Genomic DNA, 14,138 nt, shown 5'->3' with positions numbered 1-14,138 from the left:
CGACACTCATAGCCTCGCCCATCGATCACGCCAACCCCGAGCTCCTAGATCTGCGTTCCCGACTACACCTGGGCGGCTAGGGTCCGTCCCGTTTCCCCGCGATGGAAAAGTATAGCCAGTATCGAGACAAAGGTACGTGCGACGTCCGAAAACCATCGCCTCCCTTACCCCCCCCGCGTCGACGGCATCGTGTCATCTCGCCGTCCATCGACCTTGTCGCTAAAACGAACCCCTCTTCTCCAAAGCCACGGGCATCGCGCCTTTTCTCGCCGTCACGACGCCCCTCTCTGCCGTCTCGACCGTCACCCACAGCCTCCTCTTCCTCTTCCGTCTCCCCTTCTTCCTCATCTACGCCCTGACCTACTTTGTTCTCTTTCACAATCTTCCGCTTCCCGTCGTCGCTCGCAAAATCGCCCTATGGGGTCTCATGGCCATTCCCGGCATTTGGTGGGTTGACCTCCAACTCGACGGCGTCAAGCGCGGCACGTTGTCCGAGCAGCCTCGTGAACGATTTCCACATCCCGGCTCCGTCATCGCCGCCAGCTTCACGAGCCCCATAGACGCCCTCTATCTCGCCGCCATCTTCGATCCCGTCTTCACCATCTCCTACCCCGGCACGCGGAAAGTGCAGCGTGTCGGACTGCTCGGCGCCGTCGCCATGGCTCTCGGTCCCGTTCGCACCGCCCCGCCGCCCGATGCGATACTTGTCGACATCAAGGAGCTGCTCCAGGAAAATGCCGATCGGGTCATCGCCGTCTTCCCCGAGTGCGGCACGACCAACGGCAAGGCCATCTTGCCTTTCGGTCCGGGACTGCTCCAGTGCCCGCCCGACGTTCACCTGTTCCCCGTGAGCATCCGCTACACGCCATCCGATGTCACGACCCCAATCCCTGGCCAGTGGATGGCGTTTCTGTGGAACCTCCTCTCGCGACCGACGACCTGCATCCGCGTCCGGATAGCCGAGGGGCAGACCATGGGCGCTGCTTCCGCCTCCACCAACGGCGCCGGCAACGGAAACGGTGCCGGCGAGCTGCGGCTCCGGAAACCCGTGGATGACGAGGTATCTTCTGGCGAGCAGAGAGTTCTGGATCGCATCGGCGACGCTCTAGCCCGGCTCGGCAGGGTGAAGAGGGTCGGGTTGACGATGAAGGACAAGGCAGCGTTCGTTTCCGCCGTGACTGCAAAGAATGACTAGGGAGGTGGCAAGAAAAGGAACATATTGAATCGTGTGACTGACTGCCCGGAAAGGACCAGAGCTGTCATTTGACAACTGTTTTGTCGCGACGACTTGTCCCAGGGCCCATCCCCCGCTCTATAATATCCATGAAATGACGTGCGCATGTCTTGAACCGATGAATGATTACATTGTGGTGCGTGAAAAGACGTCCCAGAAATCACAATCAACCAAAACCGAGCGCCCGTTTTACCCGACCAGATACCATTGCACCTTGGCACACCCGGATCGTCTCGCCTGTTGTCTCACAGGCGCTCACTGCACCGGTCCGTCCGTGACGCAGCCCGAGCTGGCGTTGCTCACGAGCGCCGCATACTTCTTGAGCGTTCCCTTGGTGTACCTGGGAGCTGGCGCCTTCCACGCCTCCCTTCGTCTCGTCATCTCTTCCTCCGGCACCAGCAGGTCAATGGCACGCTTTTCGGCGTCGATGACAATCTCATCCCCGTCCTCGACGAGGGCGATGGGACCGCCCGCCATGGCCTCGGGGACGACGTGTCCGATGATGAAGCCGTGAGAGCCGCCGGAGAAGCGGCCGTCGGTGAGGAGGGCGACGTCCTTGCCCAGGCCCGAGCCCATGATGGCCGACGACGGCTTCAGCATCTCGGGCATGCCGGGGCCACCCTTGGGGCCGTCGTAGCGAATGATCACCACCGTCTTCTCGCCCTTCTTGATCTCACCCCTCTCCAAGCTGGCGATGAAGTCGTCCTCGGCGTTGTAGCAGCGCGCCTTGCCGGCAAATCGCAGGCCCTCCTTACCCGTGATCTTTCCGACGCACCCTCCGGGCGCCAACGATCCGCGCATGATCTGGATGTGGCCCGTGGACTTGATCGGGTTGCTCATGGGCCGGATGATGTCTTGGCCGGCCGGGAAGTCGGCCACGTGCTCGAGGTTATGCTTCATCGTCTTGCCCGTCACCGTCATGGTGGAGCCGTCGAGGATGCCCTCCTTCAGCAGGAACTTGAGCAGGCTCGGGGTGCCGCCAATCTTGTGCATGTCCTCCATGACGTACTTGCCCGACGGTTTCAGGTCGGCCAGCAGGGGAATGCGGTCGGAGACGGCCTGGAAGTCGTCGATGGTCAGCTTGATTCCGACCGAGTCGGCGATGGCGATGAGGTGGAGGACGGCGTTGGTGCTGCCGCCGAGGATGGACACGACCACCATGGCGTTCTCGAACGCTTGGCGCGTCAGGATGTCTCGCGGTCGGATGTCTTCCTTGAGAAGGTTTCGCATGGCCGGCCCGACGCGCTCGCACTCGTCCCGCTTGCTGCCGTCCTCGGCAGGGTTGCTGCTGCTCCCGGGAAGGGTCAGACCCATGGTCTCGATGGCTGTGGCCATGGTGTTGGCCGTGTACATGCCACCGCAGGCTCCGCTACCGGGACATGCGTTGCGGATGATGTCGAAGCGCTCCTCCTCGGTTATGGCGCCCGTGATGTACTGGCCGTAGGCCTGGAAAGCGGAGACAATGTCGATGGATTCGCCCTTTTTGGTGCATCCGGGTTTGATGGTGCCGCCGTAGACCATGATGCTGGGTCGGTTGACGCGGCCCATGGCGATGGCAACACCGGGCATGTTCTTGTCGCAGCCAGGGAGACTGATGTTTCCGTCGTACCACTGGCCGTTCATGACCGTCTCTATACTGTCGGCGATGATCTCTCTGCTCTGGAGCGAGTAGCGCATGCCCTTGGTTCCCATGGAGATGCCGTCGCTGACGCCGATGGTGTTGAAACGGTAGGGGACGAAGCCGGCCTTGGCGACGGAGTCACGGACAATCTTGGAGAGGTCCAGGAGGTGCATGTTGCAGGGGTTTCCCTCGTACCAGACGGAGGAGATGCCGATCTGAGCCTTGTTCATGTCGGCCTCGGACAGTCCGGTGGCGTAGAGCATGGCCTGCGAGGCACCCTGAGACTTGGGCTGTGTGATGGCGGACGAAGTTTTGTTCAGAGCTTGGTCGGCCCGACGGCCAGATGTCGACGAGAAGAGGCGACTGCAACAAGGGAAAGGGACACATCGTCAGCAGGGTGATCATGATGACGGTGACGTGTGGGAGGGAGTACCCATTGCGGACATGGCGGGTCGCAGAGGTCAAGCCGGCTCTGGACAGCGCACACGGCTGCCGCAAAGCCGTCGAGAGCATGATGAAGAAGCCGGAAGAAAATGTCGATTCTTTGCGATTGGCACAGCGGCAAAAGTGATCGTAGCGAGCGCTGGGGACGAGGAAGAAATGTACGGAGCGAGAGGGGGGGGGGGGGGTGGTAGGAAGAAACGATTCCGGTGTCGGTTGGTCTGTACTTACGGGGTCCGGTCGCAGTCACCAAAAGTCTCGATGTCAGCCCCACCATAGGTAATTCAAGACGATGCTATTGGCCAATGCAGCGATGAAGGAGGAAGCACGCAGCAATTGATGATGCACTCTGTACTGGTACAAGTGCAATGGCATCACCACACTGCAAGTATTCGTATCGATACTTGTAGATATGAATGAAGCTAGCCGCTACGGAGTATTAATGTTAATGAATACTTTAAGTACGGAGTAATTACTGCACATGCTTAGTATGACCATTGACAGTACTCCGTATACCGTAATCAACTGCTCCAACCCGGAAATACTTAAATACTGTACAATACAACAAAGTACACGCACGCGACGCAACGCAAGAGAACTGGAGAATCCTTCCTTGCACCAAAACGTTGCAACACAAAAGTACGCAAATCCAGTTCTTGCAGCGCCTTCAAGTCGTCAATATTTCATTCGGGGACAAGCCAAGGATACTGACGGTACTTTCGTCATCAATTGACTTTTCTGAGCTTTACGGTTGTCGCGCCGACATCGGCCCCGTTGTGCTGGACGGGTGCGTACCAATTCTGGCGTTACATTGTTGCACACTTTACCCCTCAAACTGTCAGTGACGGCGAGAGGCGGCATGTTGTCCATCGAGGCCGACGGCGCGGCTCAGAGATGGTCTGCTACGTCTCGTCGCCCTTCTTTTCATCCGTGCCGCTTTCCCTGTCCGGCCTCTTGGTCAGAATCTCGTCGATGGCACCAAGCTCGAGTGCCTCGGACACGCTCAGATACTTGTCTCGCTCCATCATGTCGTTGACCTCTTCCACGGTGTACTTGTCGTATCCTTTGGCTTTGTTGAGATGGTACCGCATAATCTTGTTCGACTGCTCGCGGATCCGCTGTATCTGGTTCGCGTATATGAGAATGTCGGATGCCTGGCCGTGCGTGCCGCCGAGGGGTTGGTGGATCATGATGGAGCTGTGCGGCAAGGCGAACCGCTGGCCTGCCTCGCCGCCAGCGAGTAAGATGGCCGCCATGGAGGCGGCACCACCGACGCAGATGGTTGATACGGGCGACTTGATGTATGTCATGGTGTCGTAGATGGCCATGCCTATGCGTCCACTGTCAGCCATGCCGCCGGTCATCTTTGGTCGGTCGACGAACCAGAGGTGACGGAGCCGCCAGGCGAGTTGATGTACATTGTGATTGGTTTCTCGGGCGTATCTGATTCGAGCCAGAGGAGCTGCGCGACAATAGAGGCCGACATGTAGTCGTTTATCTCGCCGTTGAGACAGATGATTCGTTCCTGCTCGAGCGCGTTAGCCCGAGCGGCCGAGGCACAAGAAGGGACCCAGGGGGTTCCATCTCCCGACCTGCAGCAGCTTGGAAAAGATGTCCCCTCGAAAACTATCAGCGCGGCTCTACCGAGACTCTCTCTAGACGCTCTCACAAGTCTTTCGCCCAGCGGCCTAATTCGTGTCAGCGAGCGAGCAGCCAAGGAGGCTGGTCAGGCCGAGTTGCTCACCGAGGTCTCCTCAATGTAGGGCATTGGAATGTAGTCCATGGCGGGCGAGGACAGCCGGCCCGGTCGAGAGGAGCCGAAGGGCCTCGTCTGTATGCATGGCACTCTTCTCAGAGCCCGCGAGAGCGACATGATCGAGATGGCCGATGGAGGCAATTCTGGAGGCAGGCAGTGACGAAGCTTGGGGAACGGATGGTGGGGCACAATGAATACCAGCTCGAGCTGGTAGTACAGTATTGTTAGCGTGCGTTCTTACACTCGGGGACAAAATAACATGTACTTACTTAGGTACTTACGGAGTACTGTACTGTATCTGCTGTGATACTCCGTACATATACAGAGTACTAGGTACTTACTTGTACTTACGTGCCGATTGCTTTCACCATCTAACCAGTACTGTATTATTAGGTACCGAACCTCTTGGAGCAGTTTTCCCTGCACTGCGACTACAACCGTCACCATCGGCAATCGTACATGCTTCGCCCGCTGAGCAATGCGTCTGCTGGCAGCACTCGGGAGGCCATGAAGTGGTCTACGGCGCTGCGACGGAAGCAGCGGCATCTGCACTTCATACCCACCTTCACCGCGTCGGCCAGCTTGGGCCCTCCAACGACGCTGATGCAGCAGCGCTGGACCTCGTACGACAGGGCGGCCCTCACGAAAAAGGACCTGCTGCGCCAAGCCGAGGCCGGCCTCGGGGATGACTGTGACGGGAAGCGGATGCGGATCGACGCGGAAGCAAAATTGTTATCGACCGCCGCAGGCCCTCTGCCGATATCTCCCCTCTTTGACCCTGCGTGGATGAAAGCAAGGCGTCGGCAGAGGAAAGACAGGCCGGGCAAGCCGATGGGACGCTTCAGAAGGAAGCTCGCCAACAACCCCTTTGGTACGTCATTCATCCGTCCAACTGTCGGCTTCGCCGCTCTCCGCAGCCCCTGCCGGAGGCTGACGATGAGCAGCACTGGCACTCGCAACGCCAATGCGAAGATGCGCCAACACGACCACATCACTGCCGAGGTATTTTCTGCAAGACTTTGAACTTGTCTCTCATCCCGACACGGGTGCGGCATGGTGGGCGCCGGGTCCCTTGTCGTTTGAACTGGTGCAACAAACGTCACGGACGGCGAGGGTGGCCGAGGAGGACGAGGTCGACGAAGCTCCCCCGGCGACCGACAGCACGACGAACACTAGCTTCGGCGTCAATGGATCTGCCGTCCCAGGCAGAAAGTCGCATGAGAGTCAGCCGCAGGCCGTTGACAACGACGAGGATACAGGGTCCGCGCCGAAGAGACCGTACCGCAGCCCAGTGACGAGCTACACGCTGTGTCGCAAGTCGTTGGTGGACAGTCTCGGTGGCCCGAGCAAGAAGAATGCCGCATTGCTGTTGGCGGGCCGCACCGGCATGGCGGTCGCGCCGGAAATGCGAAATTCGGTCTGGCGTGCGGACATGGGCGAAGTGCTGTTGGGCATGATGCGTCGTCACGTCGTCAATGCATTGGTCGTCCTGAGCCAGGCTCGGCCCGGCGAAGAGGAGCGGGTGGGAAATAGGCTGGTCCACCCTTGCGCGAGCTGGGAAGCGGCCAAAGATGTGAAGCTTCGAGGCTGTCTACTGCGGCTGCCTAAGCACCAGAGCCCGGACGAGACCGGAGGGGGATACGCCACGTTGGACATTCACGAGGCCCAATACGGGCGTAAAATGATGGTATATGACCTCGACTGGCTGTTGGGGGACACGGAGGTGACGAGGCTGCGGCAGGAGGCGCCGCCATTCGGTCAGCACGAACTGTTTGTGCTGAAGCAGTGGAACAGCCTGAGGGTCATGAGGCTGCACCTGCTGCTGTGGCGCCTACAGGGATATCTGGCTCCCTGACCGGGTGCAATGCTCTGCTCGTTCCTACATCATACAGCATTCTGTTTTGCAACAAGAGCACTTTCAAATGTACGAAAATCACCCCAATGAAGGCCGGCTCTGGGTTGGAGATGGTATGTCGACGAGGTATCGGTATCACCCATGGCAAACCCCAACGTCCGACAGAGGCCAGCGCACAGCTGCCATTGATTGATATGCTGCAGCCGAGAGAGAGCTCAGCTGATGAAAATGACGCAACACTCGGCAACTCCGTTCCTCGGCCGACGACTTTGACGCTTCGGCTGCCGATCCGCATCATCGAACGGAACGGTAGGTGGCAGACGGCAATTGCTCACCGTCACTCTGGCGACTCTTCCCGGCCGTTGCGCCATTGAATTCGCGGTTTCGAAAGAGGAAATAATAATGAGAAGGCGAAAGTCAATCCGATCCGAGTCCAGCAATGGATCAACGCCAAGAACACCTTGATGGACAGAATTGGCATGCTCGATGAACACCTTGATGACTCGTGACCGATTACGACGACACGCCGAGATGGTTGAAGCCAACGATGCCTTCGGCGATGAACAAGTATTCCCGCTCACGGGGTGGCCGGGCATAGAGCGAGACGCGGCGGCCGATGATGCCGCCACCACCGACCTCGAGCGACAGCGGCTTCTCCAGCGGGAGCTCGACGAAGCCCGTCCCGCGCACCATCTCGACGCCGGGGAGGGCAAACCGGCGGAACTGGCCGCAGTCTCGGGCGCATCTCGTCAGGTCGCCGCTGTCACTGGCAGAGTCGTCCTCGTTAGCAGCCACCCTGTCGGTCGGAGCTTGCGTCGGATTCCACACTGCGGGAGAGTCGAGCTGGGATGGGCTGGGATGAGAGAGAGGGGGGGATGAATGACGACGACTGTTACTTACTGGATGACAACCTCGAAATCTCCGAGCATGCCGACGTCGCCAATGTCAGGCGAGCTGAGGCGCGCGTGCGTGGCCACGGCGCATCGTGGGCGGCCAGGAGTGTGGAAGGAAAGATCGCCGTCGGCGAGCGCTGTTGGACTGCTTCGGCCCGTCGTTGTCGGCGGACGCAGAGCAACGAGCGCGCCGCCCCTGGGTCGATGGTCGCTCTCGGAGCCGCACATGGTGATGCTGTGAGAGGACCAAGACTGGCGAAGCCGAACCGGAGTGGAGGAAGTTGTATTTTTGAATGACCTCTCTCGTCGCCTTTCTTTTTTCCGCATTGGATCCTGCCCGTGTTGGATGCGGGAGATTGAATCCCGAAACTTGCTCAATCGCTAATAGTGGTTAGGGATGTACTGTATCATATTTGGAGTGTGATAGCTAGAGAATTGCGTCCTGGACCGTCGTGTACCGGGTGCACCGTCCCGTACGTACTATCCTGCACTAACCTGCACTATCCTGTGCTATCCTGCACTGTCCTGCACTGTCCTGCACTGTCCGCACGGTCCGCACTGTCCTGCGCCGTCCTGCACCGTCCTGCACCGTCCTGCACCGTCCTGCACTGTCCTACACCGTCCTGCACTGTCCTGCACTGTCCTATACTGTCATGTACTATCCTGAACTGTGATTGATATATCATTACTTATTGTCCTGTATCCGTAGCGTCCTTATTATCCCTGCTGGCGGCTTCTTACTTGCCCAAGCTTGCCATGGCCATCCACCTACTAAGTAGGTACTACCTAAGTTTACTCACACACATGTGCAAGTACTGTATAGCGGCGAACAAGTACATGCACACTCACTATGCCTGGTGCAGCGCAGTGACAGCACCTACATGGAGAACATTGTAATACTTTGCGGTAATTACTTACATTCGAGCTTCCAACAGGATTGACCAACTGCAATTAATACGGAGTATATTAGTGTGCGAGTGCAGGAAGAAGAGTTCGAGGCTGTGCAATAAAGAGCCAATCACGTCGCTGCATCCTGCGACTCCGTTTCCTGAAGTGGCAATTTGCCTTGAGCAAGTTTGAGCCAAAATTCTCAGGAATCATCATGCGACGTGGGGAAAGGTGCCAGCGACGGCTTCAGGGACGTTTCGTTGCATCGACGTCATTGGTGCCGTAGACTCTTCGCCGATACCTCGCTCGCGAGAAGCTGGAATATTTCGGTCCAAGCAAGCCTGCAAGGCGAAGCCCAAGGGTGGGAGATCAAGCAGCTCGATGGTGGATTAACGACATGTACTCCAACGCCGCGCTCCGCGACGGCATGAAGACAAATCATCTCGGTGGCCGCTGCCGAGCAAGAACAGGTACAGATGGAAATTTGTACAGTGTACGGAGTACCAGGTACTACAGTTTTCAGTACTGTATATACGGAGTAGTACGGTGTATGTAAATGCGCAGCTCTGTGGGACCAGGGCGACGAAATGTTGTCACGAAACGCCATGGATGAAGCATTCTCCAGCGTACGCTCGACCAAGTAATACATCTAGTTTGACATGGTCTCACCCGAATTCGGTATTCGGTTGTATTAATGTAATCGATTTTATCTGAAGTTGCTGTTATTTTCTGTTATATATGTTGTGAGGGCCCAGTGACTATCATCATCGCTCCTGCCCCCCTAATCCGCGCGGCACCTGCCCTGCCGTACCCGCTTGTGCCGAGATCCCACTCGAGGCGCTCCTGCCTGGCGGGTGGGCAAATATTCCCACGATCCAAACGCCCAACTCCAACCCCGGCTCTCTCACTCGCTTCCTGCTCTTGCATCTTCAGTTCCATTTCGTCCACCGTCGTACCGTCGAACAGTCTTAGCTGTCGCAGTCCTCTCCTGTGGTTCTCGCCCCCATATCATGACAATCATGTCCGGTCGTGCGTACAGTCTCCCGGCGCTACCCTACGCCTACGACGTAAGGCTTCCCCAATGCCAGGCAATGAACCGTGGCAATGGCTTGAATGCAAATGAGGACTAACGGCGGAGGCTTCTTCTCACGTCATCAGGCACTGGAGCCGAGCATCTCGTCCCAGATCATGGAGCTGCACCACAGCAAGCACCACCAAGCCTACGTCACAAACCTCAATGCCGCGATCGAGACGTACGTTGCTGCGGCGGAATCCCGCGACATCGCCGCGCAAATAGCCCTTCAGGCCGTCATACGCTTCAACGGCGGCGGTCACATCAACCACACCCTCTTCTGGGAGAACCTGGCTCCCGCAACATCCAATGCCGCCGATCCCCGTTCCGCCCCTTCCCTGATGGCGGCCATCAACGCCGCCTGGGGCAGCTTCGACCAGTTCAAGGCGGCATTCGCCAAGACCCTCTTGGGCCTACAGGGCAGCGGTTGGGGCTGGCTGGTCAAGGATGGTCAGGCGTTGCGCATCATCACGACCAAGGACCAGGACCCCGTCGTCGGCGGCGAGGTGCCCATACTCGGCATCGACATGTGGGAGCATGCCTACTACTTGCAGGTAACTTCTTCGGAAGCCTGGAACCTCTTCTCTGAGCAACCTGCGACTGACGTTCTCGATAGTACCTAAACGGCAAAGCGGCTTACATCGAAAACATTTGGAACGTCATGAACTGGGAGACAGTCGAGAAGCGATTCTGCGGGGGGCGTGAGGATGCCTTCAAGATCCTCAAGGCCTCGATGTAGAGGTTTGCAGCCGATATCGATCAAGTAGAATTTCATAGTCTATGCAGCATTCCCCTGCAGTTTTTTCCTTCGTCTACATCTCCCTCATTAGCCGCGAGACAGGGACACGACGGCCCATTTGCCGTCCCAGGCCCATCTCCGAGCCCCGCTTTCGCCGCCGCCCCCTTCCAACTGCCTCAATTCCTCATCTTTGCCTGCGGGCAGACCGACGACGACGTCGGCCTTGCAGGTGCGCAGCGATAAAATGCTGACGCCCGAACCCTTGCCCATGGGCCCGAGGGCGTCCTCGAAGGGCGTGGTGGGGTCCCATTGAGCCTGTGTTGGTTAGACAAAGATGTTTGGGAGGATGGGGAAATGGAAATGGAAACGAACATCGCCGGTTAGTTTTCGGTAGTTGAGGTCGCCTTTGAAGATGACCAGCTCGGCCGCCTTGAGGTCCTCGTGCAGCTCCGGGGCTTGGTGAGGCAAGCGCCAAAAGGAACTGGCCGTGGTCCAGTATCGGTTTGGCCGCATCATGAGCTGGCCTTCGGCGTGGAGGTTGGCCCAATCCTGAAAGACGAACTGGAGATTCTCGACCTCGGCCTGCGATAGCGGTGCCGGCATCTTCTCCTGGAGCTCCTCGGCCTCGGACTGGGTCTCGAAGAAGGCCTTGGGGTTGGCGATGGCGGAGAGGAGAGCGGCAAAGTCGCCGGGTAGAACATCGGAGACGAACCAGGGCACCGACTTGGGCCGGAGGATGACCTGGGTGGCGAGGCCCGAGGCGAGGAGGAAGCCGGCGAGGACGAGGTCGACGTAGAGCTCGAAGCCGGCGTTGTCGAGGACGATGTCGACGCGCCGCTCCTTCCGACCTTCGGCCCGGGCCTGCTTTAGAATGTCGTAGGCGGCCGGTAGGTGGTTGACGAGGATGTTCTCCTCGGCCGCTTTGCGCGCGGCGCTCCCTTGGAGCTTCTGGATGTCTTCGTACGTCAAGTTGGTGAGGAGGGAGAGGTCGGTGGCGTTGCCCCAGAGGCAGATCTCAAAGGCTTCGGCGAACAGGAGCCTTTCGGCATCCTCATCATGCGTCACAGCCTTGTGGGCGTGTATCTGCCCCATGAGCTCGCGGTAGCGCGCGGCCAGCTCCAGGACGGCGTTGCGCGAGGTTCGGAACGTGTCAATCTTCTGCCGCGCAAAGATGTCGTGCTTCTTCCAGTGCTGGGTGAGCTGGAAGTACGTGCTTATGCGCCTGTACAGGTAGCATTCGGCGTAGAGCCACGGGACGTCCAGCCAGCCGGGGCCGTCGAGGTCGTCGAGCTCCTTGTTGTAGACGGCAATCTCTTCGGCGTGACCGTCGTCGAGCAGGGGCCTGCGTTCGAGCACCATCAGCCGCGGTTAGGGCCTCGGCATGGGATATCGGACGTCCGTACGTCAGCTTCCGGCCATGCTGGACCTCGTACTTGAGGCAGCCGAGCTGCTCGATGATCTTTTTACCCTCGGCCTTTTGCTCGCCGTCGTCCATCCTGCAGACGGCTCGGTACACGTCGTCGACCGCACCGGTCTGGAGACGGCCACGTCAGCACGAGCAGGAGGGGGCCAGGAGTGCCGGGCGAGGCGGGGAGAAGCTCACAAGAATGACGGGCCATCGTTTGCGGACCGAATCGCTGGCAAACGACGTCACGTCGCTGGTGACGTATTTTGCTGCGAGCGTTTTTGGTTGCCATCAGTCGACGTCCCTGGGCCGTCATCGCCGTCGGCACTCACGGGTATCGGGATCAAATTCCATGGCAAAATCCGACGAGCCGTCGCTCTCTACGAACACGGGGAGGACGAGGGGGGAGGACGAAAAGCGCGCCCTAGCAAGAGGGGTGGAATTGTCGTGGTTCGGGGTCCACGATCGAAAGCCACGGTTTCGCCGTCGAGGATTCTCTGGGGAAGCGTCGTCGGCCTTAAAGTGGGTCCATCCATCTGGACGGTTTATGGAGTGCACGTGTATTGTAAGTACTTAAGGGCATGGATGCCAAGGCATACTATTCATATGCATGTTTTATTTTATTATTTATTGCCACCTCTTCTATATTTCCCCCCTGTGTTTTTTTCCCATTCGATTGTTACTCCAAAAGGAAGCCCTCGTAGAAATTTTTCCAGGCCGCTTTACTTGGTAGTATGTATGCCGTACGTAGGTTCGTCCCTGATGGTGAGATCTTTCTTGTAGTATTCTCTCCCTCGCCGCGACGGATCATATGTCCCTGTTCATAACAATGGCCCCGGATTCTCAGATATTGCGATGAGTATGGATGTGTGTGTTATCATGGAGATGTAAGCCTCATGAGGGCGGCTTCATTGCCTTGCACGGGGTCGGATGGACGGCTTGCTAGGAGTGGGGAGCGAGGGTAATGAAGTCTCGGATGTGGAATATTCATTCGGGGGGAGTGGATGGGATGTAAATTTCTCATCAGGAATTTTAGATTTAATTTTTCTACCAAATTGATCTGATCGGAAGAGTAGTTTTCAAGTGATTCCAGGTCGTGCCTGAGGCTCCAAGGCAAACGACCATCGGAGGCCTCGGCCATGCGAGCGAAAAGCATCCCTGTGACCTCTCACGAAAACATCAGGCCCTCTTTGCCGTCGCCCACGAGCCGTCCCCCGTTCGATTCGACCACGCCGCCAGTGGCAAAGGTATCCTTCATGCAGTACAAGTACGCCTCGGCCACCTCATCGGGCCTCCCCACGGTGCCCGTGATGCCCTCACGCGCGAGATTGGCCAGCACGGCCGGCAGACGGTCCTCTGGTATGCTGTCGAAAAGCTCGGTGTGGACGGCGCCGACCTGGACGCAGTTGACGCGAACCGGCTGGAGGCTGATGGCGAAGCCGCGGGTAAGACCTTCGACGGCGCCGCCGGTGCCTGCGATGACGGCCCAATCAGGCCCGGGACGCCAGGTGTTGGTGCCACCCGTGACCGTCAATGAGCTTGCCGCGCGAACGTTGATGTATTTCGGCAAGTGCTTGGCCAGCATGATGAGCCCGACCTGCCGCACCATGCCGGTCTTCTGCACGTCGGCGACGGTCGTCTCGGCAAGCGGCGTGATCTTGATGGCGTCACCAGCCGTGAAGGCTACGTGGTCCAACTTTCCATGCTGCGTGGCATATTCAAGAAGGCTGACGACGTTGTCTTCGATCGTATCTGGGTTGGAGAGATCGCACGTCTTGGCCGATATCCTCTCGGCCTCGAGGCCGATGGCTGCCGCGTGCGCCTGCAGACGGCCGACGGCCTTGTCGAGTTTTGCCTGGTTCGAGCTGCTGATGATGACGTGCGCGCCGTGCTCGACCGCCGCTTCGGCAACGCAGAAGCCGATCCCGGTGGAGCCGCCGAGGACGAGAACGCGATGGTTCTGCAGCTTGTTGATGTACTTGTGCGCCGTGGTTGATGCCATGGTGGGAGACGAGCAGTGATGATGATGTCGGGTGAGCCGATCCTTTCTGAGCCGAGAAACACGAAGCAGAAGCCCTTGGGTTTTATGTTCGTTCCCTCCCCTCCAGAAGGGTAGAGCTAAACCTTTATTTTACCGTAAGCTGACGATGCGGCGGCGGTGCGGCCTTGCTCCGGCAACAGGTCCGGCACCGGTGGTGGGGCCGCTGCAAGTTAGCGTCGGCCACGGATAGATT

At 58.4% G+C, this 14,138-nt stretch overlaps 7 protein-coding genes across 7 annotated transcripts; 3 read left to right on the top strand and 4 right to left on the bottom strand.

The window, feature by feature from the left end:
- Nucleotides 1-101: 101 nt before the first annotated feature.
- Nucleotides 102-1,195, top strand: DCS_04149 (vacuolar protein sorting protein; the record flags this gene model as incomplete). Its single annotated transcript, XM_040801461.1, has 2 exons — nucleotides 102-132; nucleotides 246-1,195. The coding sequence occupies 2 exons, from the start codon at nucleotides 102-104 to the stop codon at nucleotides 1,193-1,195; spliced, it is 981 nt and encodes a 326-aa protein (XP_040656494.1).
- A 294-nt stretch (nucleotides 1,196-1,489) lies between these two features.
- Nucleotides 1,490-3,368, bottom strand: DCS_04148 (dihydroxy-acid dehydratase; the record flags this gene model as incomplete). Its single annotated transcript, XM_040801460.1, has 2 exons — nucleotides 1,490-3,218; nucleotides 3,289-3,368. The coding sequence occupies 2 exons, from the start codon at nucleotides 3,366-3,368 to the stop codon at nucleotides 1,490-1,492; spliced, it is 1,809 nt and encodes a 602-aa protein (XP_040656493.1).
- Nucleotides 3,369-4,198: 830 nt separating this feature from the next.
- DCS_04147 (Peptidase S14, ClpP) lies at nucleotides 4,199-5,079 on the bottom strand (the record flags this gene model as incomplete). The annotated part of the gene is made up of 3 exons (XM_040801459.1): nucleotides 4,199-4,626; nucleotides 4,680-4,821; nucleotides 5,041-5,079. 3 exons carry the CDS (start codon nucleotides 5,077-5,079, stop codon nucleotides 4,199-4,201), a joined length of 609 nt encoding a protein of 202 aa, XP_040656492.1.
- A 432-nt stretch (nucleotides 5,080-5,511) lies between these two features.
- On the top strand, nucleotides 5,512-7,281 carry DCS_04146 (uncharacterized protein; the record flags this gene model as incomplete). The annotated part of the gene is made up of 4 exons (XM_040801458.1): nucleotides 5,512-5,923; nucleotides 5,997-6,837; nucleotides 6,890-7,020; nucleotides 7,073-7,281. 4 exons carry the CDS (start codon nucleotides 5,512-5,514, stop codon nucleotides 7,279-7,281), a joined length of 1,593 nt encoding a protein of 530 aa, XP_040656491.1.
- Nucleotides 7,282-7,420: 139 nt separating this feature from the next.
- On the bottom strand, nucleotides 7,421-8,028 carry DCS_04145 (uncharacterized protein; the record flags this gene model as incomplete). Its single annotated transcript, XM_040801457.1, has 2 exons — nucleotides 7,421-7,760; nucleotides 7,808-8,028. The coding sequence occupies 2 exons, from the start codon at nucleotides 8,026-8,028 to the stop codon at nucleotides 7,421-7,423; spliced, it is 561 nt and encodes a 186-aa protein (XP_040656490.1).
- A 1,679-nt stretch (nucleotides 8,029-9,707) lies between these two features.
- On the top strand, nucleotides 9,708-10,499 carry DCS_04144 (Superoxide dismutase; the record flags this gene model as incomplete). The annotated part of the gene is made up of 3 exons (XM_040801456.1): nucleotides 9,708-9,755; nucleotides 9,847-10,314; nucleotides 10,377-10,499. The coding sequence occupies 3 exons, from the start codon at nucleotides 9,708-9,710 to the stop codon at nucleotides 10,497-10,499; spliced, it is 639 nt and encodes a 212-aa protein (XP_040656489.1).
- Nucleotides 10,500-10,586: 87 nt separating this feature from the next.
- Nucleotides 10,587-13,906, bottom strand: DCS_04143 (DUF89 domain-containing protein; the record flags this gene model as incomplete). Its single annotated transcript, XM_040801455.1, has 6 exons — nucleotides 10,587-10,814; nucleotides 10,872-11,841; nucleotides 11,903-12,033; nucleotides 12,103-12,173; nucleotides 12,237-12,328; nucleotides 13,077-13,906. 6 exons carry the CDS (start codon nucleotides 13,904-13,906, stop codon nucleotides 10,587-10,589), a joined length of 2,322 nt encoding a protein of 773 aa, XP_040656488.1.
- Nucleotides 13,907-14,138: the final 232 nt, after the last annotated feature.

This window comes from Drechmeria coniospora, chromosome 02, assembly GCF_001625195.1.
Source record: "Drechmeria coniospora strain ARSEF 6962 chromosome 02, whole genome shotgun sequence".
NCBI lineage: Eukaryota > Fungi > Ascomycota > Sordariomycetes > Hypocreales > Ophiocordycipitaceae > Drechmeria > Drechmeria coniospora.
The sequence above is the reverse complement of the archived record's forward strand: the minus strand, read 5'-3'. Positions and strand labels throughout refer to the sequence as shown.